The sequence below is a fragment of the Thalassophryne amazonica genome, chromosome 22 (genome assembly GCF_902500255.1).
Source record: "Thalassophryne amazonica chromosome 22, fThaAma1.1, whole genome shotgun sequence".
NCBI classification, from domain to species: Eukaryota; Metazoa; Chordata; class Actinopteri; order Batrachoidiformes; family Batrachoididae; genus Thalassophryne; species Thalassophryne amazonica.
In genome coordinates this window covers 10,014,372-10,040,659 of record NC_047124.1, presented here as the reverse complement: position 1 = coordinate 10,040,659, position 26,288 = coordinate 10,014,372, and the positions used below count along the sequence as shown (strand labels likewise).

Sequence of the window (26,288 nt, the reverse complement as noted above, 5' to 3'; positions counted from 1 at the left end):
CGCTTCTCACTGCTGTGGCATGCGGACAAGTGGTCCTCCACCTGTTGTGAGAAGCTGCTTATTTGCATAAAGCTTAAAATACAGACCTGTATGTGTTGCTGATAGTGTGTGTCTTTTGAAGGATATTAGTTGTAACTGCTAACTTACCTCACCTCTTCTATGCTTCGCAGAGAGTCGGTTTGTCGTGTCCACCTGGGGGGTGTTTGGCGGTGGTAGTGGGTCCAGGAGCGCCAGCCTTCACTCCACCAGAAGGACGCTATTTTGTTTTTTTTACACTTTTTATGCACCAGTGGGTGAATAAATATATTGTTTTTGGAACCGCTTTTCTGGTTATTTGTAGCGCTGGGTTCCGTCTGACGCAGGTCCGCTCCTCAACCCGCGTCAACACATAACAGTAGTTCCCGGCCATTCCATAATGGACCCAGCGGCAGAGGCGGTTCCTTTTGCCGAAAAAGTTCTAGAACACTTGGAGAAAATATGGGAGCAATTACAGCTTCTCGCAAACCAACTTAAACAAACAGACGCCCGTGTTACGGAGCTTGCAGCGCAAGCCGTTCCGCTTCCTGCTGCTCCAGCTGCGGCACCATCGATACTAGTGCAGATAACTCCGTCTCCCAGTGATTCGGCGTCCGAACTGATTGTTTGTCGTCCGGAGCCTTATGCGGGAGACGTTGAAGCCTGTGCTTCGTTTTTGATGCAGTGTTCTCTGGTTTCTGCTCAGTCAGGTTGGAACGCCGCAGCTTTACGAGGAATGTTTGTAGATGGGTTAAATGAGTCATTAAAAGACGAGCCAGCAGTCCGTGACGAGCCAAACGATTTAGATGAGCTAATATCGTTGGTGATTCGTCTAGATGATTGGATGAAGGAGCGTGGACGCGAGAGAGGACGCCCATCAGAGCGGGTTTTTTCGTCTCGGGGCTTTCCCCGACACAGATCTGGGCCGCCTCTTCTTCGCCCCACTGAGGCTCCTCCGACGGGACCACTGGCTCCTCCTGTTGACGAGCCCATGCAGCTCGGACGAGCAGAGATTACTGTATTGCCCCGACATAGAAACGTGAAGAAAAATAATGGTGACGTATCTCCAGGTGTTCTGGGACAGGCAAAATAACACACATAAGAAAGAAAAAAAAAGAAAGTACGGGTTAATGTTTTGTTTTCTTTAAATAGGGGTTATAATTTGTTTGGGGAGTCAGAGGCGTGTCTGGTGGAGTGAATGTTAGGCGGTTAGAAGCCCGTCTGGGCTCACTTAATTGTTAATTTTTATGTGTTTTTAGGTATTTTCTGTTTGGGTTGTTGGGTCGTTTTATTTTGTTGTTTTTTATTTCCCTACATCCCTAACCCCAACCTCACTTGCCCCAAGACCGTTTGTCTTGTGGGTTGTGGGGTGGTGCAGGTTGGTCACGCTGAGCATTCTCAGAAGACCTCTGCACCTAGGGGGGGGGGGGTGTCAGGGGCGTTTTTCTTGGTTTGGTTAGGGCCCGGTTCCACTCCAGCCTCGGTGAGCCTTTGTACCGTTCGTCATTGGTGTTGCTGGGGTGTGGTGCAGTGGAGACATACCTCAGTCGGAGGGGTGGGCCGATCTGTTGCCGTTCGCCATTTCGGTAGTTCCACCCCTCCCGAGAGGCTGGGGTATGGTCGAGTTGGGGCACCGGACGTATTTCCGGTTTTCCGCTGCGCCTTGGGGTTGGGGCTGGGTTAGTTTTTCCTGTTCCCTTCCCCGGCTTAATGTTTTGAGCCGTTCGCCAAAATTGAGCCGCCGAGGGGCTCTGGGAGGGACCTGGGGTCTTTCGGGGTGCCGGGGAGGGTAACAGGGTTTACGGTCGTTTTATATCCCCCCGGGGTTGTTTTTGGTAGTCCTCCGGGGGTTGAGTTTTGATTTTGTTCTGTTTCCTTCCGGGTTCCACCTCCAGGGTTGATGGGACGGTCCTCTGGGGGGGAATTGGCTTGGCGCCAACTAGCCAAGTGTGGCCGGGTCTGGGGTTCCGGGGTTGTGGGGAGGGTACCTCCTGGGGTTGATGGTACGGTCCTCTGGGGGTGCCGTTTGCTCCATGTACACCTGGGGACCTGTGTGGGATTCTGGTTCTGGCTGTTCCTCCTGGAACTGGCGGTAAAGGCCTTCTGGGGGGGGTTGGGCTCTGCAGGTCGTTCTGGGGGGGTTGTTTGTTATTTTCCTTTTATGCATTTATGTTTGTATTGTGTTTGTGGGGCTGTGTTGGGTTTTTGCGTTTGGGAGTTTTTCTTTTCTTCCCGGGGTTTGATGGGATGGTCCCCTGGGGAGGTTTTGGGTGGGTTTTGTGTTTTTTCCTGTGTGTTGGATTGTACTGGGGAATGTTTTGGGGGCTTTTGTTGATGCCAGCCGGCCTTCCAGCTGCGGTGCCCTGTCCTGCTGTCTGGGAGCGTGGTGCTGTCTGCTTCCTGACGAGGACCCCGGAGGGAGGTGCTGTTCTCGGGCCTGGTCTGTTCGGTCGCCGGGAGGCTTCCCATTAAAGGGGGGGTACTGTTGTGTGTTGGGGGGTGTGGCTGGATATTTTGGTGTTCTTTTCTTTTCTTTGCTCTCCAGGTGGCATGAGAACTGATTTGTCTGTGGAGAAGGTGCTGGCTGAAGAATCCTTCACCCTCATCAACATCATGTGCAGCACCTGTGAATGGTGCTCACATGCAACCTTAAAGACCTTCAGCTGAAGCAGATAATTGGATGGCATTCTGCATTTAAGTCATGTGTAATTCAAGCAGAACTGCCGGGAACTCGACCTTGTGATGTTCATTTGTGAGACGCTGAGGACCGCGCCTGGGTTTGACACATCGAACCTGTGAAGCAAGGAAGGGTGAGGGACACATGCTGTCAGCACACATCAAAGGTGATTAAGTGTTTGACTAATTGTTGATAGTAACTTGGTATTTTGTTACGCAGTATACTTGAATTGTGATGAGGATTGTGCAGCTCGCTTCTCACTGCTGTGGCATGCGGACAAGTGGTCCTCCACCTGTTGTGAGAAGCTGCTTATTTGCATAAAGCTTAAAATACAGACCTGTATGTGTTGCTGATAGTGTGTGTCTTTTGAAGGATATTAGTTGTAACTGCTAACTTACCTCACCTCTTCTATGCTTCGCAGAGAGTCGGTTTGTCGTGTCCACCTGGGGGGTGTTTGGCAGTGGTAGTGGGTCCAGGAGCGCCGGGCTTCAATCCTTTTGGGTGCTGGAGAGCGTGCCAGCCTTCACTCCACCAGAAGGACGCTATTTTGTTTTTTTTACACTTTTTATGCACCAGTGGGTGAATAAATATATTGTTTTTGGAACCGCTTTTCTGGTTATTTGTAGCGCTGGGTTCCGTCTGACGCAGGTCCGCTCCTCAACCCGCGTCGACACATAACAGAAACAGCTCGTTTTTTACTTCTGCGACATATGTAACAGAAATACTCCCCTTCCATACCAAAAAAAAAGCTTAAATTTTTTATTTTAATTTTAGCTCATATTATTAAGCTACCACTCCCATACAATGACCCACGTGCACAAGGATGTATTTTGCTTGGGACAAACACAGTAAACCTTTTCTACTACTTACAACAGAAACAGGAGTCCAAAAAGTGAGACTGAAGATGACAGCATTTACAGTCAGAGACAAATTTGATGTTGTGCACCTTATCTCTGATTTATTGCATCAATTATGATCACATTTCCCAACAAACAGCGGAATATAGAGTTTTTTTTCTTCATATCATGAAAGCTCTGTTCGCATTATTTCTCTAATAAATTTAATTATCTCTAAATCGTCTCTGACACACAATATAGTATCCACTGTAAGTATGTGTTCCTCACTGCAATCTGTCCTTGTTCCTTTTGTAACTCTGAGTGCACTCGAGTCCCGCGGCTCTTCATAGGCTACGTTCTTTGCCTCTAAAGATCTTTGTCTCTTGACTGTGGACTCCAATATGACAGGAGTAGAAATATGATTTCAACATCCTGGCACCTGGAGCAAGAGGATTAACGTTTTATTTGGTTCCCACATTGAGAAACATAAGCACCAGCACAACAGCGAGGCAGAGAGAATTTAACAAAAAAGAAATAAAAAGCACCTGATTGAGAGGCATTTTAATAGTGGACTAAATGGTAAAGCGGATTCTACACCACCTGGCACAAAATATATACAGGCACTGCGCCAAGACAACAGGTGGTCTTGATGCATGCTGGGATCTTTATCCCCTAAAGAGTTTGCATTTTTAACTGCCTGATTTCCATTCAAGTCAGATAACTCACCTTGGATGTTGTTTATGTAATCCTCACATGAAGTAACCAATGGTTTAGTGTTGAAGCTCCAACCTGGACAACCCCCCCCCCCCCAACAGTAGCAACACTAATGATTTCTATCACTAAAGAATACCGTCAGAGCCTGAAGGTGGAGGCTACAGGGGGAGTGGGAGTCTTATTTTCAGTCATATCTGTTGATTGCTTGGTGGATTTTCCAACAGGGTTACTCATAAATTAGTATGAGTTTCATGAAACCGGGTAGAGGGGTGGAGAATAGACCAAGAGATAACCCATTATTGTGTTGCTCTAGATGCATGGGAAGACACACAACACTGAATACAAATATGTACCAACATATAAAGAGCTCTTCCTTAGCTCAAGCCAAGGTCTTCCACCAAACATCAACACAACTGGTCTAGATTTTGTGACCGACCAACCAACCAACCAATTCCCCCAGCCAACTAACAAACCAACCAATGAAGACACATGGTATGGTGTTTTTGTCTACGTAAACACACACAAAACCCAACTGAAACTGAATGTACTGTATATTTTGGTATTTTGGTTGCTGTTCGCATCCCTGGATGCCAAAGAATGAAGTGGATGAGAATCTACACCTCCATGTAGATTGGTTACCAGTCCCCAGACAAAGCCAATGCCCATTTACAGCTGGGTGGACTGAAACAATACAACAATGAAACAATGCATCTATGTCCAAGGACATAGACGCTCTACAATTAAAGTTAAAATGGTACAGTTATATAATTTGCTAATATTGCCATGATAAATAAATCAAATATTATCATATACCTATAAATGATACGCCAATATGATTGGATAAAACACTAAAGAATAAATAGCAATACACCCTTTTCGCGGACTGGTAATATTTTTTATACCACCCGAGTAATCAGCCAATCCGGACAGCGGAGCGGCGCCACGACAAAGAGGAACTGTGAAATACTGGTGAGTCACTATTAATAATTTCTTACGTGTCCAACCTCGTAGGTTGATCGTTAAAATTAAATTTGTTAGTTCTAAAAGCCATCATAATTATTTATAGGGAAACATTCTATTTTTTTTTTTCTACTAAGGTTTGAACTTTGAGTGTTTACACAGGAGAGAAAAGTGAGAAAATGTTAATGCCTGTTTGAGAAAAGTGCATAAAGTGTGTAGTGAGGGGTTTTACAGCCTTAAAACATCTATAATAATTGTAAAAAATAACGCTGACTAGTTCGCAGATTTCGCCTATCGCGGGTTATTTTTAGAACGTAACTCCCGCGATAAACGAGGGACCACTGTACATGATAAAATCATTATCAAGTTGTTCACCAATGAATATGGCTTTTTACACCCTTCAGGAAACCATACAACATTTATCATTTTTAGGTATATGATAAAATTGTTATCAAGTTGTTCACCAATGAATATGGCTTTTTACACCCTTCAGGAAACCATACAACATTTATCATTTTAGGTATATGATAAAATTGTTATCAAGTTGTTCACCAATGAATATGGATTTTTACACCCTTCAGGAAACCATACAACATTTATCATTTTTAGGTATATGATAAAATTGTTATCAAGTTGTTCACCAATGAATATGGATTTTTACACCCTTCAGGAAACCATACAACATTTATCATTTTTAGGTATATGATAAAATTGTTATCAGGTTGTTCACCAATGAATATGGCTTTTTACACCCTTCAGGAAACCATACAACATTTATCATTTTTAGGTATATGATAAAATTGTTATCAAGTTGTTCACCAATGAATATGGCTTTTTACACCCTCCAGGAAACCATACAACATATATCATTTTTAGGTATATGATAAAATTGCTATCACGTTGTTCACCAATGAATATGGCTTTTTACACCCTTCAGGAAACCATACAACATTTATCATTTTTAGGTATATGATAAAATTGTTATCAAGTTGTTCACCAATGAATATGGATTTTTACACCCTTCAGGAAACCATACAACATTTATCATTTTTAGGTATATGATAAAATTGTTATCAAGTTGTTCACCAACAAATATGGCTTTTTACACCCTTCAGGAAACCATACAACATTTATAATTTTTAGGTATATGATAAAATTGTTATCAAGTTGTTTTACCAATGAATATGGCTTCAGAAAACCATACACCCTGAGGCCGAAGGGTGTATAAAGCCATATTCATTGGTGAACAACTTGATAACTGATAATATCAAGTAAGAAAATAAGACTTTTATGATGGTCACAATGACTGGCTTTACCATATTTCAGCCAGTGTGTTTGAAAATTTGTGACAATACAGAAAAAACAAATGTGTATATCAGTTAGTATTCAAAAGAATTCAAGGAACATTTTCAATAATAAACGGTTCTTTCTTCAGCAACAAGCCTCTCGTTGACTACACATCTTTGCATGGGTGTCTAAGATTTTCATCGACTTTATATAAAGAAATTTGTTCTGACTGAGAGGATGCCTTACTGCTGCGCTACCTGCTGCCAGTCTGATGAAGTGAGACGCTCTCACCTGTGAGCTGACAGTCGTAGTTGGATCCAGCAGAGTCCTCCTGGTTGGGGCTGATGGGTGGGCTGGCCGGGGGGCTGGTGCTGAAGCTGGCGTAGCCCAGCGACGAGCTCACCTCACTGGGCTCACAGCTGTGGTTCACCGGCTTCTGGACATCCAGGGACGAGGACAGAGACGTACGCTGCTTTGGCTGGACACAAGACAGGAAACCGGATCTGTCATTCCAATTTTACCGTCTTTGGATTACTTGGTGATCGCGTGCACATAACTGGTGCTCAGGTGATCGTGCAAGCTGAAAATAAATGATGCACAGTAGAAAACATGTAACGAAGCACTCCTCAGGAGGATGGTGCATGGTTTCTGTTTAGCATGCACAAGCACCTGTGCACCAGTTATGTGCACGCCTAATACAGAAGCAAAATAAACTTGCTTTTTTTTAATTGACCTGGTGCATCAAATTGACCAAAGATTAATCAGTTTATCCTCAATATATCTTCTTTTAATTTAGAGTTACAAGAACTACATATTGTTTTTACATTATGTCAACAGTCTTGAAGGATGAACTCATCTGTTCTTTTAATAGTGCAGCAGATAACTGAAACAATCATGCAAATAGTGATAAAGGCATCAAATTCGGCAGAAATACTCCTTAGACACTTCTTTTGAAAAAAATAATTGGTCACTTGACTTTTCAATCGGTGGTCAGGTAGTGGTCAATTAAAGAATTACACAGAGGTCAAAATTAAAAGATGCTCCAATCATAATTAAAAATATTACACATTATTTGCCTGATCATAAAGATTCCAAAAAGGTATAGTATGGACTATCTGTGACTGAATTCTATGGCGTTATGGGATAAAAACAGCAAGAATGATGACAAAGGTCTGTCATTTTTAACAGGGGTCAAAAGTTAAAGCTGCTCCAATTTCGGTAAAAAGTGGTGCAAATTACTGGTTGAGCTAATAGGATTAATAAATGGAATAGTTCTGACTGTGTTGCATGCTTGGTTAAACAAAGGTAAAGGTTAAACAATGTCGGCATCCATTGGATTCTATGACATGTGACATGTTACCCCGTAATGTGATACGTAAGGATGATACATGGTCCAAACTATTCCTTTTTAAAACCGTGTTAACTGAACTAGTAATTTACATCACTTTTCACCATTCTTGCTGTTTTTATCACGTAACTCCATGGAATTCAGTCACAGATAGTCCAAACTATACCTTTTTGGAATCCCACTGATTGAAAATTCAAGTGGCCATTTGGTTTTTTCAAAAGAGGAGTGTCTGAGGAGTATTTCTGCCGAATTTGATGCTTTTATCACCATTTGCAGGATTCCCCACTAAATATTCTCTTATCCACTGCACTATAACTGCACTTTACAGGGTGCACATCTAAGCTTTCATTTTATGCATCTTTTAATTTAGATTTTACGCACTAATGTTCATTTTATACACAATGATCTAGTTTGAGAAGGACAGAATGAGTCTGCTTTGCTGCATAACTAACGCTGTAACCTGAACAATGTGCAGCAAATTAATACATACAGATTTCGTCGACACGGTTTACATAACGCAAAATTAAGATAGAGTGTGAAAAAGTGAGTGACAGCAGTAAAGGATACAGAACAGAGCGAGAGAGGAAGGCAATGAATGCTTAATGTGAGCGAGCGAGACAGATGAAACTGCAGTCTGGCATCTGGTAAACACATCTTACATAATGAGGCATTTGCAGCTCTCAAACAACCTGCTGCTACACTTCACAAACAGCTCAGGAAGTCAATACCCTGCTGTTGTGCTTGTGCGCGTGCACGCACTACTGAGAGGACACAGACGAGGTGCAACAATATCGTCAGACAGCAGCCTTGATTGTGAAGTAACAGACACGTGAAGGAACAACCTTCATCAGACCTTTGGTTACTCGCGCATGTGCAGTTTGACTCAAGAAATCTCAACCTTGAGCGGAAACAACAGAATATAAAAGCAGAAGAGAATCAGCTCGGAGTTTTTAATCCCATAACGGTGCTCTCAAACAGTGCTTTGAAGAGCATTCAAATCCACTCAACTGATGTAGAAAAACAAAACAAAACCAAATTTAATTACATTTTTTTAAAAAGCAAAAGCAACTAGAAAAAGAACATGAAAATGAGGACGGAGGAGGTAAGAGGTGAAACAAAAAAAGGGCATACATTTTGTTCATAAAGTGAATATATTAATTGAGGACTAAAGGATTAAAAAACAAAACAGGACATTAAAATTAAAAAGAAAACAAAAAGTAGCTCAAAAACTGAAGTGAGTTGCTTCACTAGCATCCAAAAACGTGCAAATGTGTTTAAGCATAAACATTTAAAAACAGTATCTTTTTTGCAGAATACGGACTGGTAATAACATCTCTGCAACATTTCAATCAAAACCACCAGCAAGACCTTGAGTCTCAACAGTGCCAGTATTTATACAAAGGTACTTAAACATAAGTAACCTGAAAACTATATCATAATCTCTTTTTTTTTGGGGGGGGGGGGGGGGGGGGGGGGCAGAGAGGCAATGTCATATGTATAACTATTAGCTTTGCTAAAGGTAGCTTAAAAACAGCAGCAACACCTTGTGCCTACTTCTACAATTTATGCAAAGGTATATTAACAACTTGAAAATTAGCCTTTTTTCCCATAAGACGGTGGTAATGTTATCTCTGCAACCTTTAGCCGTAAAAGACAAACAAACAAAAAAAAAAGCTCAAAATCAGCAACAAGACCTTGAGCCTCAATAATTCTACAATTTATGCAAAGGTACATTATCAACTTGAAAACTAGCCATTTTTTCATACGACAGGATGTTGATGTTATCTCTGCAACCTTTAGCCTTAAAAAAAACAAAAAAAAAAAACAAGCGCAAAACCAGCAACAAGAACTTCAGCCTCAGCAGTATGATCAAATTTAAGCAAATGATATTTTTTCCTGAAAGATGGAGGGGACAATGTCATCTCTGTAAACATTAGCCTTGCAAACAGCAGCTCAAAAATATTAGCAAGACCCTGACCCTCAGTAGCGCTACAATTTCACCAAGGGTACTTTATTAGTAACTTGAAAACATAAGTTGTTTGTTTTTTAAGAAAGAGTTGCAATATTATATAGACAACCTTCAGCTTTGCAGAAGTAGTAACAATGATACAATAATGAATACTTTTAAACCATTTTTAAAAAGGTATGTTCACAAATTTCTACCTCCATTCATCCAGCGTATAATGCACGTGGTCCTGTTGTTGTTGGACAAGGCTCTATTATTATCTATCTATTATTGGACTGAGACAAATGCATGACTTAATCAAGGTAAGGACAAAGGATCTGGATCTTCTCATCATGCTTTGACAATGAGCATTGCTCTAATTAGAGACTGTAGACACAAAACATACCTGCTGCTTTCAAACTGATGCAAAGGGAGTTAATCAACTGAAAAGAAAGTCTTTCATGGGATGTTATGGAGGACAGCCACCTGGGAACGTGAAACAATAATCTGTAATTAGCGCTTTTTTTGTTTTGTTTTTTGTTTTCTTGGCAGCATCTGCGTAGGTGCATCTCTAACAATTACAGGAAGGAGAAACGGTGCAGAACACAGATGCATGGCGCTGATGAGCTGCATTTACCTGGTAGGTGGTGGTGATCAGTGCACGGGAGGACGTATACAGTATTCATGGATTTATAGTGGCATTCACTTTAAATCTAAATATTGAACAGCTCAAGCTATTTAAAAAAGTGCCTCAGTCTTCTTGAGCTGTAATCAGGGATTCATATACTTTGTGAGCTTAAGGATTTCTTCAGGGTTTTTAAAAGTGTTTTCTTAGAATGAATAAATAAATAAATAAATAAATAAATAAAACATTTTCAAAAAGCCAAAAGGATTGTATGAGCTAATCAGAATCCATCTATTCTCAATGTTAACCTACTGACATCATGGGTAGAAAAAAAATTAGAAATGTGGTTGAATGTTGTGTCCTTTGTGCGCCTTTAATTATTATTTTTTTTAATCACATATGAAAAAGAGTTATACATGAGGTTTTTGATGTTTTGTGCATGCACATGCATGTAAGCAGCAGTGAGACCGAAGAGAAATTCTCCGGAGGGGCTGGAAATACGAGAACTTTCTGACGCTGGGCCACTTTATGTCTAACGCCTAATATGACATCCACACCAGCAGTAAGATCGTGACTGTTATCCAAAATATGCAGGAGTGATGTGAAAAGTGCAGCTTTATTAAAAAAAAGAAAGAAAAGATGTAATGTAAATGGTTAGAAAAGAAGACAGTATGAGGAAAAACCACAACGCTGCTCCACACAGAAATGGTTCCAGTCTTTACTTTGCCCTGGAGGGTTAAGAACTGGCAAAATAACAGCAAAAAATCAATAAATGTAGAAGTGAAGATAAAATTGTTCAAAAATGATGCGACACCTGTGATGCGTAATTTCATAGTAGCCAGCGGAGGCGCTGTGGGCGTGTCTGATTTCAATGACAGCTTTCGATCTTTTTCTGCCAACCGGTACAGTTTCTCTGCCTCTTCTCGCCGCCATCTGCATCTTTCTGCCAGCTGAAGGTGACGCATGCATGTGCACACAACACGCACACGCAGTGACATGTAGAGCAAAGCATGTGCACGTAAGAAGCTGAGGCTTAGCGTTAACAATGCAAACATGCAGCAGGCTAATGAACATGTCACGGCTGACTAAAAGGGTATTAACGGGGACAAACGCGCACAGAGGTATTCTACGCCCGACTAGGCTGCAGTAAATAATAATAAATACATTTCACCACCTGGAACAGCTCCCCTAAGGGAGGGATACATGCTGTTTTTCACTTTAAATATGGATTTGAATGTCAGTAAATGGCAAACACACAAGCTAAAAATCTTCTCTTGGGGTGGAAAAAACATAAGTGTTCACATCTGCGTGAGACTGATGAATCGTGAGCTAAATTATGAATAAAACAATAATTACCATAAAATTATCATGTTTTATTAAATCAGGGGTGAGGACTGTTGATAACTAAAAGTCGAATAGCAGCAGAGTTCACAATGAAAACTGTTGGAGCAGCGCTGAAATCCATAATGTATGTTAATTGAACCAAACAGTGGGGATGTGTGTGTGTGTTTGTGTGTGTGTGGTGGTGGTGGTTGCTAAGATCCAAAATGTGGCAGTTTCCATTAACTCTCTTTAATGACAAACTAATTTACCAATTTACCATGGGCAGGGGACTGGAAGCTAATTATCATAACAGTTCTAATTGATATTTTCAGGCTGAGTCATTGTTGAAGCAACATCTCTGCTAATAATGGTGTCTCAGAGTTAATGATGTTGGATATAGAGCGATCGCATGGCTTCATTTATTTATTAATTCTTGTTTTAGTGTCCCTTTTACATATCCACAAAAGGATTTAGATGGCGAGAAGAGCAGAAGAATAGAGCATAGGACACACAGCATGCAAAGAAGGAAAAAAACGTTCCAGACTCCTCCACCGCTCACGTATAAAATATACGCATCCGCAAATGCCTGATGTATTATTATTTGGTTTTGTTTATTCAGCCAAAATCCACACAGTAACACTGGTCAACACGATTTTTCTTGCATGGAGTTTTTCAACGGATTTTGGGTAATTTGGGGGCACTGAATCTAAACCTGGTGTTAGTTTTTGCCAATCGCATCACGTTTTTGAGATATGGAAACATATTTCTCGTATCAAGCATTGAAGCAAAAGCTGCAGTCTGGCACACCTCTTGGGTGCCATAAATAATATTATGGCTCTTGTTCACATTTTGTGACCCCGGTTTAAAAACTATGCTTTTGAAGATGATTTTGTGCACTATTAGTGGTGTCAAACTCATGAGTGAATGAGCAACTTTTGCGTAATCCATTAATACGGAACATGCAGGATGCAAAAAATGTGATGTGATAGAGCAGTGGTTTTCAAACTGCAAGGTGTGCCCCCCCCAGGGGGTGCCAGAGTTCTTTGGGAGGGAGGAGTGCAAAAAAATAACTGTAAACATTGTTAATTAACAATAAAAAGAAGGGGAAAAGGGAAAAAAACACATTGTTAGCTAACATGCCATGATCAAAATGGATACATTTTTAGTGCGTAAATCTACCACTGAGAAGGCAAACTTTGGGGCAACCCAAAAAAAGAAGAAAGTAGAGGACAATCTTCGACTGCTCCTCTCCACAGTGTATCCCCGCATCAGCCGCCTGTGCACGTCAAAGACCCAGACTCACTGCTCGCATTAAACAAGAGGTGAGACTAGATGAGAAACTAAATATGTATAAAAGTTGAATTAATATTATTTATGTTAAAATGTGTTAGTTGTGTCAAAGATGTTTAAAAACACACAGAGAAGTTTAAATGTTAAAAAACCATGTTTAAAATATGACAAAAGGATAAAAATAGAAGAACAGAACATTTTTTAAAAAACATGTTTAAAATGTTTGAAACGGGTGTCAAATGGGTGAAAGAATAGAAAGTTCTTTAAAAATATGATTAAAATGTTTACAAAGGCTGTAAAATGTGTAAATGCATAGAAAGTTCATTAACAACACAAATATATTTAAAATGTGTTTAACATGTAAAAGAATAAAAAGAAACACACAAAGATGTTGAAATTGTGTGTCGGTTGGGACAAGTAAGCAGCCAGGTGTGATCGGAGGAAACCTTTTCTTTTTTTGCATTTCTTTCCACCTTCCTTTGAATCCAAACATCTGCCATGACTGACTGCTTATTCATTAAGCGCATGTGTCTCAGGCTGGCGTCAGCGCGCGGACATATGCGCAGGACTGTAAAAAGATTTATCGAAATGTGCTGTAAGATTAAATGAGCTGAGCAGCGCCGCCACAGAGAAATCATCACACGTCTGCGTGCAGCTAACTGACTGATGATTGCAACTGCTTTGAACGTTAAGTTGTCAAAAGGCTTCGTGCTCAGATTCCACAGGATCTGTGTGCTGCTGTGTGAGCAGTGACACGCTATGTGAATTTACCATGAGAGGTATCTGTCTTCTCTCTACACACACACAGAAAAATAAATAAATAAAAACACAGCTGATATTTATGTGCCATAATTCCAGCTGCAAATAATTTCTTTCATTTTTAATCATGTTGATTAATCACTTACTCCTCACATTGTCAAATATTGTATTCTCAAATTTTGGAACAGCTCTAAAATGTCATAAGTGAATATATAGATAGATCTGTCCCCTCCAGATTAACATGATACAGTGGAACCTCGGTTTTAGAACGGCTCTCTTTACCAACAAATTGGATCACGAACATATTTTTTGAACAAAACATGCTTCACTTTTTTTTTTTTTTTTGTTACAAAATCTTGCTGCACAAACACCTCTTCCACAGTAGGTGGCACTAATGCATTGTGTTGAGTGGCAAGCCGCCAATAAACTCAAAAGAAGAAGAGTTATTTTTGTTTTGTGTTCTGGTGTTGATTAAATCATATTTTTGGGGACTGCGCAGTGGTTCTCTGAACGGTTTACTTTGTTGTGGACATTAAAAGTTATGAGCCGTGTATTTTTTACAGTAATCATACATTAAGTGGAGCTAACGGGTGAAGCTACAGACAGCTGCTCAAATCCGGCTATACTAAAACACGAAATGGATGAAATGGGGTGAAATGGGGCAAAATGGAGCCTAATAATCACAAAATGAGGCTAAAAAGTAATGAAATGGAGCAGACTGATCCAGACTGACTCCAAATATGATTAAATATGATTCAATTAACTACTTTAATTATTTTTTACGTGAAATGGGGTGAAATGGGTACTGATAATAACGAAACAGGGGTTAAACATAGCGAAATGGAGCAGACTGACCCCAAATGTGATTAAATATGATTCAGTTATTTACTTTTATTTAATTATTTTTAAGCGAAATGGAGGGAAATGGGGACTGATAATAACGAAACGGGGGTTAAACATAGCGAAATGGAGCAGACTGACCCCAAATGTGATTAAATGTGATTCAGTTATTTACTTTTATTTAATTATTTTTAAGCGAAATGGAGGGAAATGGGGACTGATAATAATGAAACGGGGGTTAAACATTGCGAAATGGAGCAGACTGACTCCAAATATGATTAAATGTGATTCAATTATTTACTTTTATTTAATTATTTTTAAGTGAAATGGAAGGAAACGGGGACTGATAATAACAAAACGGGGGTTAAACATAGCGAAATGGAACAGGCTGACTCCAAATTTGATTCAGTTAAGTACTTTTATTAAACTTTTTTAACGAAATGTGATGAAATGGGGACTGATAATGAAATGGGGGTAAAACGTAACTAAATGGAGCAGACTGACCCATTTGACTGACGTTTGATCTCTTGAATGCCCGATGGTACCTACTACATGTACTGAGCGCATCTCACAAAAAACAAAGGCTAAATAATTAAATAACAGTAATTATTTGGAGTCAGTCTTTTGTTACATTTTACCCCCATTTCGTGATTATCAGTCCCCGTTTCGCCCCATTTCGCTCCATTTCAGATTTTAGTATGCCTCGCTAAAATCCTAACGCTGTTAGCATACAAAATTAAATCCGACCAATTTTACTGTAACACCTGGAATAATCTGGCTTATTGTGTGGTGAAACGTCCTAACGGACAGTAACATCCATCACCATCACCATCCATGTACGCCATCAAGTCTCTTCTGTACAGGTGAAATTAAATTGTCCATTTTATTATAATTACTGTAGGGTATTTTGTATACGATACTATGCATATTCTTTGTATTTTGTCTGCTTTTTACGCATGAATGCTGTTAAAAAAGGTAAAAACAGTGTTCTTTTTAGGGCCAGGAACGTATTAATCCATTTTACATTGTTTCTTATGAGAAAATTGGTTTCGGTTTAAGAATAATTTAGTTTAAGAACAACATTTAGGAACCAATTAAGTTCCAAAACCAAGGTTCCCTGTAACTCTAAAAGAATAAATGCTGTCACCTTGCAACTCACTAAATCAAAATGACAGTGATAACAAGGACACTGATGAACTTTAAGACACCAGAGCCACCCAAAAAGCAACTCTATTTGTCGTAATATTCCAAACGTCTCCCACCTGCTGGGTGATTAGCGGATGAAGGCTGGAAAACTCGGACCAGGTTTTGTTCTCAATGAAACAGATGCATAGTTTCCACACAAAAATGTATTAAATTAGAGAAGTAAACTGTTTTTCTCACAGCAGTGATGTGGCAGAAGTCAAATATCAAGGCAATGACAAAACACAACCCTGCAAAAAGAATTTAGTAGGCATTTAGCAAAGAATGAAAAACATAATGAGGTCAATGACTGAGCAAGGAACGTGGAAAATGGGGTGTGTGAGACTAAATCGGAAAAAAAACCCCAATATTCTTTGATTGCTTAAAAGTTTTTATAACAACATGGTCCCAATTCCTAACAACCCCACGGGAAAGATTCTGAATGAATGTAGCCGACACAAACTTCTATCTCCCTTCTTCACTCTCAAAATGTGTCATTTTGAAGTTACGTGCTGCTTGAAATTACTTTGATTGGCAGGTTTTTTTTTTCATAGGCAAAGTTTAGATCTGTTGTCTTTCATGGGCAGTGGTTCTCAGGAACCCCTAACCTGCACATTACCCATCTCCAGCTGAAATTCAAAAGGATATTTTTAGTTGCAATCAAACTTAGGCAGCTGTGAGTCCGGTGATGTAGAACCTGGGTCGGGTTATTCTGCTTCTGCAGAGGAACCTGGTGCATAGATACTTATGTAACCATGGCAGCGTTCCCTTCTTTCTGACTGCAAACACATTTTATGTGTTAACTCCGATTGCAGTCTTCTTAAAGCGCGTAAATGTTAATGAGGCTCACACAGTGAGGTGGCATTGAAACACGCTGATTCAGCAGAATGATAAGTCCTGCGATTCTGTGCTTCTTTGCATCTTTTCACCCATTATACCCTCCTGCTTATTTCCTCCATTCTCTCTTGTTTTCCCACATCCCATCTGAGGAGCAGGAAGGGCTTGTATGGCTCCAACATGTACAGATGAGAGTATAAACTTGGAACGGGTAAAGAAAATGTAAAAGCACCCAAACATTAAGCCTGTGGATTTCTGCCAGCATTGCTTCTCTAATCTTTTCATACTTTTGCAATGATGACGTGCCTTTTTTTTTTTTTTTTTTTTTAGCCCGGACTGATTTGTGGACAGCACAGCAGCACCATTAGTGGCACAAGAGCTGAATAATGTCTTTTAAACTTGGATTTAAGCAGCAAAATGACTCGAAAATACATCTGTTATACAACAACAGCCTGAGGGAAACGTGTCACGGGGGAATGAAGGGTACTGCAAACTAGCGCTCGTTTCCAGCTCCATTTCACAGGGTAAAATTTATGCAGGGGAGGAGAAGTGGGGGATGTCACATCACATTAAATCTCTTTTCAACCACCAACACTGTGACAAGGGCCAAATATGTGCCATTGTCAATTGATTTGCCATGACAACTTTTACTTGAATGGGATTCTGATTGCAGCTACATGCAACTCCAACTACACCTGCTCCTAATTTCCATCATGCATGTGAAGATAAGATTATTTACTGCAACAAGCCCAGACATAAACAGCAGGTGGCACTGTTCTGCAGCTGATAGAGAGGTCTACGGTAAGCAAAGTATATTTGCTTATGAGTATTAGTTGTTATTATTGGTTTTGTTTCATTTATCTTCTGTGTATTATTTGCTGCTCACATATATAGTTTTGCTTTATTGTTTATTGTTTGGTTTTACTCTTGGTCCCTTATGTTGCTTTTGTCTTAGTTTAATTCTGTTTATCACATTCATTGTATTATGCCTTAGTCACAGGTTTTGGTTATTATTTATCTTCGTGTCTCCTCTGATTATGTTCCGTTTGTCACTTATTGCTCATCAGTTAGTTCTTATTATTTATTTCACTATTCTGTAGTCACTAGTTTTGTTTATCTGCTGTTTAACCAATAGTTTGTTTTGCCACCTGGTTATCTTTCATTTATTCCTTCAGCCATGATTAGTTTCCATTCTAGTTTTGTTTTTATTTTGATGATTCACTTTTCAGTTCATCTATTCATGCTTGGTTCATTCCTGGTCATTGCTGTATTGTATTCTGTCCATGGTTTCTGTTATTGGCTCGTCTTCTTTGATTGCCCCTGCACCAGCACTTGTGTCTTCATCTCTCACTATGACTCTTTCTGCTCTGTGTTTTCATCCACTTCCGATCTTGCACCTGCTCACGTCTTTGTCTCTTTCATCACTCCACTCTGTGTTTTCCTGCCTTCACTATCTTGCACTGTGCACAATCTTTGTCTTCCCCGATCACGTCCCCTTCCAGAACTTTCACCGACACCTGAGTCTTGTTCCACTGTTATTTAAGCCTCCAGTCTCACAGCTCACTGCCAGATTGTTGATTTTGTGTCACTTTCCAGCTCTGTTTTTGCCTGCATGTATTTTGACTCTGCCTTGTTTTTTGACCTTGATTTTGCCTTGCCTCTGACAGCCTTACACCGTGTTTTTTGACCTGTGCCTCTCAAAAGCCTCTCACCTTTTTGCTACCTTTGCCTCGCTGCTGGACTACCCGTGTACCGAACCTCTGCCTGTTATTAAACCATTTGAACTTTATCAGTCTTGTGAGCTTGCATTTGTGTCCATCCAGTTTGTGCCACGCCATACACATTAGTTGTTTTTGAGTTATGGTACAAGCTGAGGTTGTTCCAGGAATCACTGGTAATAACCTGATCAATCAAAAGGTAACGCTCAGGCTGACAGTTCTAATTCTTCTCTGGTCTTTAATCTCCAATTTGCTGTTGGCCAATGTTAGATATTTTTACATCTAAAATTTTATCCCAACACGGTAGTGAAGAATACGAACGCCTCAGTATCAGATGTTTGGTTACATTAGTAAAGCATGATTCTACAGTTGATGTGGAGGTTAAATAGGTTTCAGTGTTTTTGCGCGACTGATTTTTGCTCTTGTTCTTGTCATTTGTATCTGTTCTACAAAACTGTGTCCGTTCCCAAACCCTTATCCTTCTATAAGCGGCACTGGCTCTGATGGCCACCGCACTGAGGTATTGGGAATAAAACAAACTGACAAACAAGCTAATTCTAAGATACATGTCACTTCAACCACACCTGCTCCTAATTTCGATCATGCATGTGATGATAAGATTATTCCCTATAAGGAGCAAAGGCATGTCCAGCAGGTGGCAGCAAGGTCTGTGGTAGAGTATGTGCAAAATAAGGAGCAGGTATGGTTGAAGTAGGGCAGGCGATTAGTCGAGTAACTCGAATAATTCGATCACAAAAAATGTTCGAGGAATATTCTGTGCCTCAAAGCTTCGTTTAACATTGTAGTACATATGCAAGGCCAGTGTGTGGCGCTGCAACGTTCCCAGAAAAAAACAGAAGAAGACTAGAGCATAGCAGCTAATCAAATTAGCAACAATAGCTAACGCTTTCCAACGTGGCACACAGAGCAAAATAAAGCCTTTAAAGAGAAAGACGCTGATTATCTGAAATAGACTGACTGCACATTTAAAGCGAAGCAGTGTGTTTGTCTATTTTTAAAAAAACACACGGTCCGCTCTATGTGGGGAGTGACTACTGACCCGGCGGCTGGCTCTCTCTCTGCCCAGTGTGAGGGCTCTCACACTGGGCGAGTCACAGCTCCATCCCCAGCTACACTGACAAACAGCAGAAGTCCACTCTTTCTTCTGTGTTTTGCTCAGACTTGCACTGAGTGTTTCGCTTTTTAATTTTCACTTTTTTGGGCAACACACAACGCTTCACATAAAAAAAAAAAACTGACTGCGAGGCTTGCATGTTCAACCTCCAGCTGAAATGCATCTTCTGATAACGATAACAAAAACAAACAAACAAACAAACATACAAAAAAATCATGCAGGGACCCAGTCCACCAGCCTTTATAAACAAAACCTTAAAAATGGTTAAATTTTACAAGTTGGAAAAAACAAAACAAAACAGAAAGCCACATTCTATTGCCATTTCAGCAAAATGTCAACACTTTGGCGCAGTGACACTGTGTCACTACCAGAGTAATGGATAGAATATTCGATTAATAAAATAATCGATAGCTGCAGCCCTAGGATGAACTTATTTATTTTTTAATTTGCATGAGACTTGCACTGCACTGTGCACCGGGAGGAAGATATAGCCCAAAATAAATGAGCAATTACTTCTCGACTTTGTAAGATGAGGCTAATCAAATCTTTATTTTGTTTACATGTGCATTTCATTTTATTTTTTAAATGTATTTTTTGGCTCTGAGGAAGCAGATTTATTTGCTAGTATAGTCTAATACAGAATTATGCAAATGACTGTTTGTAAGACATAGCAGAAAAACTTTTGATTAATACAACTGTCCCCGGCGTCACCGTTAAGTTTAGTGTTGATAACCCCCTGAGGGCGCGGCATTAATATTCTAATGGTGAAACCAAAGCCCAGGCTCCAGACCACGTCTCGTATACTTTCCACATTGCAACAGGCGTGTTTGTGTGCGTCAGCCCCAGCGCCTGCCACATGGTGTGCAACGCTGAAATACCCAGCGGGAGCGCTGAAATGAAAAGAAATTATTTCTAGAGAATTAATTAGGTGCCATAAAATTGAACTCCGGTGCTACTTGATTATGTGCGCCTCAAGCTAAGCCGAGGCCTGCTGGGCACCACGTGTGATCCCGCTACCCATATTAGTTAACACGCCAAAAATAGACTGCTGATGAGAGAGGGAATGAGGTGAGGTATCAAGGAAGGAAGGAAGGAAGGTAAGTAGGGAAAAATTTCTCTACATTAAAAATTCTCCACATAAGAATTCTTCTGGAAAAAAGCACCTACATAATGAAACATGATACAGCAGGAATAAACAAATTGGTATGAAAAGTTAATTTAGGAGGTAATTAAGAAGGCTGTTGCTTTTCGTGTTCCGTCACACATCCGCTGACTGAGAAAACAACTGCACTCTAATTACTGAAGGAGCCCAAGCTGACGAGTGTGACATCAGCTTCATGACACAAGTGAGAACAGTATTAATATCAACTCTCTAATTGGTTTATTCCTGTATTTAATTTGCAATATGTCAATTTGAAACAATGTTGCAGAGGTGGTCATGTTATTAGTGCGCTTGGTTTCAGCGCGGAAAGTTCCCTGTTCCAACCCCACCCCTGCCACATTTCTACATGTAATGTGGAGTTGCATCCGGAATAAAACTTGTGCCAATTCAACATGTGGATCCACCTTGGATCTGCTGTGGCGACCCCGAGTGAAAACAAGGGAGCAGCCTAAAGGTCTTATTTTCTGCACAACCTCATATTGTCAATTTGAAACAATGTTGCAGAGGTGGTGGTCATGTTATTAGTGCGTTTGGTTTCAGCGCAGAAGGTTCCCTGTTCCAACCCCACCCCTCCCACATTTCTCCATGTAATGTGGAGTTGCATCCGGAATAAAACTTTCTACCTTGGATCTGCTGTGGTGACCCTGAGTGAAAACAAGGGAGCAGCCAAAAGGTCTTACTTTCTGCACAACCTCATGTTGTGATACAAGGATTGGGAATCTAATTTGGGCACTGCCTGTTTGGGGTCTTCTGAGAACATCTAATGAGGAGGATACCCTGCTGAACTCGCTGGAAGGAATATATATGAGAATGTAATTTATTTATACAGCACCAACTCACAGCATAAGTCACCTCAAGGTGCCCTACGTGAGTAAGGTCTAGACCCGGAGTCACCATGTCTGCTCCTGGAGATCGTAGGTGATTAGTAAAGTCTGGTGTTCTCTATCTCTTGATTAGATAAGCAACCTGAGATAATTAGTGGTGAGTGGAGCTGGAAGAGGTGGAACATGTTGCAGGTAGGTGATTTTCAGGAGCAGGGATTGATGACCCCTGATCGAGGCAGGAGAAATGGATCGGTTGCCATACATAAGCAGCTCCCATACCTGTTCAGGTTTGGTGTAGATTTGTGCCCTAATGAGTGGACGTATAACTAAGTACTCTCGCGGCCATGCAAGAGTTCTTGAGAAGACTCGAGCAGTCACGCTAATTGGCGAGGACAAAACTCAAGAAAAGCTGTCCTGGAGATTGTTTGGACTCTCTCCACCTCAACCTGGGGCCAGATTGCTGCAATTTGGTGTAATGTCAGGTGAACACGTCCTCGACTCTTGATATATCTTGGGTTAATTCTGCTAAGTGGTGCAAAATGGATGGATGGCAGCATGTAGTCTGACTGACTGATGTGCCAGCTGGTGTTTACATTCAACAACAGCACTGCGAGCGCACTCATTTTTTCATTGCTTTGTTGCCACAGTTGAAGAGAGACGTCTTTGTGCCGAGACAGAATATTCAGGTGTCAAATATTATTGAGAAAACTGAGCGAGCAAAAGAAAAAGGGCTGTTGACCATGGTGGGTGCAGGTGTTTCGACTATTCAATAATGCATCAGGTGCCTCTGCACAACGCTCATTAGTCTGTCGGCGTGGACCGAACTCACCTGTGGGCGGATGACTCTCTCGATGTTCTTCAGGGCTGTGTCAGGGGAGGGAGGTGAGCAATCTGGAGTGGGTCCGCTGGAGCAGTTGTCATGGCTACCGTGCTCCCCATCGCTGACTGTTATGTGGCACAAATGACCTTGAAAAAAAACAGCGAGGAAAAACAGAGAGAGAGAAAACAGAGGGTTTTTAAAAAAAGTTTTGAATTTTAATCTTTTGGCCTGTCACGCTCGTGCTTCTGTTTTGATTGTTCAGGTCGATTAATACTGCAGATTTATTCGCAACTCATCTGATGAAAAAAGCCACTTGACACTGACAGTAGCAGGATGCAAGCTGGGACAGCGTACACCGAAAGGCACAACCAAGTGTCGGGAATCGTGCACAGGAACATCTGTGCCGCATACGGATTAGAAGTCCCCAAGTCCCGATGGGAGATGCCACCAAAGATGGTTGGGAATGACGGGGCTGAGGTCCTGTGGGACTTCAAATTCCTGACAGACAAGCAGCTGCTGGCCAACCAAACAGGCATAGTGGTGGTTGACAAGAGAAAGAAAACCACAGTTGTGATTGATGTGACAATCCCAGCTGACAGCAACGTCAGGAAGGAGGAGCGCGAGAAAACTGAGAAGTACCAAGGGCTGAAGGAGCAACTGGAGCAGATGTGGAAGGTAAAGTCCAAAGTGGTCCCAGTGGTAACAGGAGCAGTAGGAGTTGCAACTGCCAAATTGGAAGAATGGCACCAGCAAATTCCAGACACAACATCACGGTCTCTGTCCAGAAGAGTGCAGAAGATACTGCACCGCACCCTCAAAACTTCCAGGCCTCTGGTAGAGAGGGAGATTTGTCACGGCAATCCAGTGGAGGCGAGGAAGACCATATGTTGATAAATTTTCAGACAGGATGGTGGACGCAGAGAAAACCTACATCTAGGGGTCGATGTGTGTGAGTTTGTTTAACGTAGGAATGTTGCTGCATCCCAACAAACATACTACAAATCCTTAGGCTGGTCCAATCACTGGGAAATCTCAGATGATCAGGGTCTGAGGACCTGTTGCAAGCCTCTACAGCCGTATCACCTCCTCCGCCTGATCCACCAATGAGGACTTCTCGTTTCATCAGAGACTTGTTACCGGTCTCGTGTTCAGGGTTCCTGATGGCCCTTCATCACCCCAACAAATTGTAGATTTGACCTGAATTGACTTATTTCGGTGACATATGGCACAATATTCCCTCACGGTCAGTATAACAGTCATTATGTTCATTTCCCTTCGTTAAAAGAGCGGGCGTGGCCAACATCATCTTTTTCCATTTAAAACAGACATGGGGGGGGGCACTACTGCAAAAAAAACTATTTTATTTAAGGCTGTTTTAAATGTAACCCCTTTAAAAAAATCTATGCTATACTGATCTAAATTCCCATCCATTCATTTTTTTCGTTTGTACATTTACAAATCAATATTAAACTGCACTTAATCATTTATTTTCTGCATTTTCCACAAGAAGTGAAGTGGCTGCAAACGTTTTGTGTAACATAACTAAAGCATTTCAAAGCAACCGAGTACAGCAAATAAACCTTAATATCGTCTTGAAAGCACAAAGCAAACACAACCTCGATCACCCCATTTATTCTGGAGAATGATTTTGGGGAAGGTCGAATGCAAAGTAGAGTTAAAAATAGATTTAAAAAAGTTCAGAAAGTCCAAAAAAAAACAAAAAACCTGCAATGATAATGATAGGCCGTGAAAGAGACAGAGGTTTTGTAATCTGATGAGCTCTGGCGGCATGCAGAGCTGGAGAATATGAGCGCCTCCGCATGCAGTTTGATTTTTGTTCACTCACACTGGTTGCGTGCAGAACACAGCATCGGAGCTAATTTCCCCAGCGTAAGATCGTTTAACGGAGGAGGAGGGGGCCAGAATGAAGATAATAAGAAGGGAAGAAAAGATGGGAGTGCTGATGTAGCTGGAATTAAATTTCAGCGGGAAAAAAACTCATCTGTCTTCATCAAGGAAAGACACAACAAAACTACAAAAGATGCAGCTTTCTCACAAAATACTGCTTCACACCGCCTGCAAATCATCCTCACACCCACTTGTTCCCACTTACTCCACGTTTCCACTGTGGGATGAGCAGGTGAGGACATCTTTGACAAGAAGCATGCAGTGAGGTCTACATGGTTCAGATTCATTTATTTCCAATTTCAAGCTGTTGGCTATGCTTAACTGATCTGCTAATTTGTTGGTGATGGAGCTTTCCGACTGATTTACTCAAGAGGTGAGCGGAAAATTAAACCCACCGCTTTGCCCCGATTCCATAGTTGATGGTGTCACGACTGCGGCGACATCATCAATCTGCTACCTTTTTTTTCGCATAACCCTCACTCATGTCTGCAGTCGAGTATTTGGATACTTGACAAAGGCATGGGCAAAAACCCCTAAAACTAATTACTCAATGAGTCGGTATTTTCACCAAAACAAGCTGAAGTTCAGTCTTAAAATCCAAACATTGATTTAAGGTGACTTTTTTGCCCAGTGAATATGCTGTCAGTACCTCCTCCAACCAGCAGATGGCTCCTATTTGACTCCCAATTATGTTATTCTTTGAATGATATGAGATAGAAACATACTTTTTTTTTTGCTGAAAAGTTAACTCCGCGGTCTTTCAAGCCAGCCATCGGCCATCTTTGTACTCCTTATAGAAGCTGTGTGATGACATGCGCAATGTGAGTGATTGGAATTGGTTCACCCTCACATGGTTTTCCAAAATCCAATCGTAGGGCAGATTTACCTCACGTGAAAAGCCAAAGATTGTCTTTATGAGTGATGTGTTACTAGTTGGCACGTTTGAACAGCCCCCTGGGTGCTCCAATGAGTACATACTATTAGTACATACTCTGTGCACCCTGCACCATTACGCACAGCAATCAGTGAAAGCAGGAGCAGACGGAGAGCCTCTGATGACAAACTCACGTGCTCAAACAAAGAGTGTGTAACTATCAGGATTGCTCCACTAGTCTGCATGTGAATGTTACTGGATAACTCTGTTGCTTTCTCTGCATAAAGCACTGTTTACCGTATCAATGGACAACAAAACACATAGACCATTTTGTATATATTGTTCAAAATGTGAATTTGTGTTTATTGTTTGAACCTTTTTGTTGTACAGTCTTTCACACAAGACCTCAAATTACCTTTATAATGTGTGAAAACAGTTGTTTATTATAGTTTGCTGTGTGTTTTGAATAAATGTGTGGAAAATTATTTTTTGCTTTATTTTTTCCTTGCCTATTTTTGATTGTAAACCTTTATTACACTTATAAAACACAACAAAAACATATATATTCTGAAAGCACAGGTTGTCCTGAAAAAAAGAGACATAAAACTTGATTGTGGGATTCAGGGAGAGCTGTTAACAGCAATAATAAAACATTTAGGCCAGGCTAGTGAACTGTCCAAAAAATGCCCTTGGACCCCAGAGGGTTAATTAAATTCACAATTTGCATGGAACTGCGATGTTAAAAAGTGCCTTTTCAACATGCGCCACTCTGCACAAAACTCCTTTTAAAACAGTCTTCGGTTTGAGAATCTTTTCGTTTTTGTGCACTCCAACAATTTCAATCCATCGGTGATTCTGTGACCCTGCATCAGAATCTGCACCGCATATTCCAAAATTGTATTCCTGAATTTCACCAACCCTGGCTGCAGGCTGGGAAAGACACAATCACACACAAATCAGCCCTTCAAAGAAAGATGCACAGCGTCACAATGTGCTCTCAAACCCACAAACCAATGTGTCTGACTGCGTGCACGCACAAATACACACCCACAATGTGAAGAGCTGCTTGGAGCTGAACAAATGATTAAATGGGGGTGTAAATAAATAAAATAGGAGGAAAAAAAAGACTGCAGCATAAGGGTGCAGACAGATTTTTTTTTTGTCTTCCTGCTGAGTAAATAAACCTTTGGGCACTGAGGCTTTGATGGT

The 26,288-nt window shown here is 40.9% G+C and overlaps 1 protein-coding gene across 5 annotated transcripts in view; it reads right to left on the bottom strand.

Annotated features, from left to right (window-relative positions):
* anks1b (ankyrin repeat and sterile alpha motif domain containing 1B) overlaps positions 1-26,288 on the bottom strand; it is a 275,419-nt gene that overhangs the window by 100,325 nt on the left and 148,806 nt on the right. For all 5 annotated transcript variants that reach the window (XM_034163413.1, XM_034163407.1, XM_034163410.1 and 2 more), the window contains 2 exons: positions 22,307-22,443; positions 6,781-6,967 (listed from right to left, as the gene is read on the bottom strand). In XM_034163413.1, coding sequence (XP_034019304.1) covers positions 6,781-6,967; positions 22,307-22,443 — 324 coding nt within the window. The remainder of the gene's footprint in view (positions 1-6,780; positions 6,968-22,306; positions 22,444-26,288) is intronic.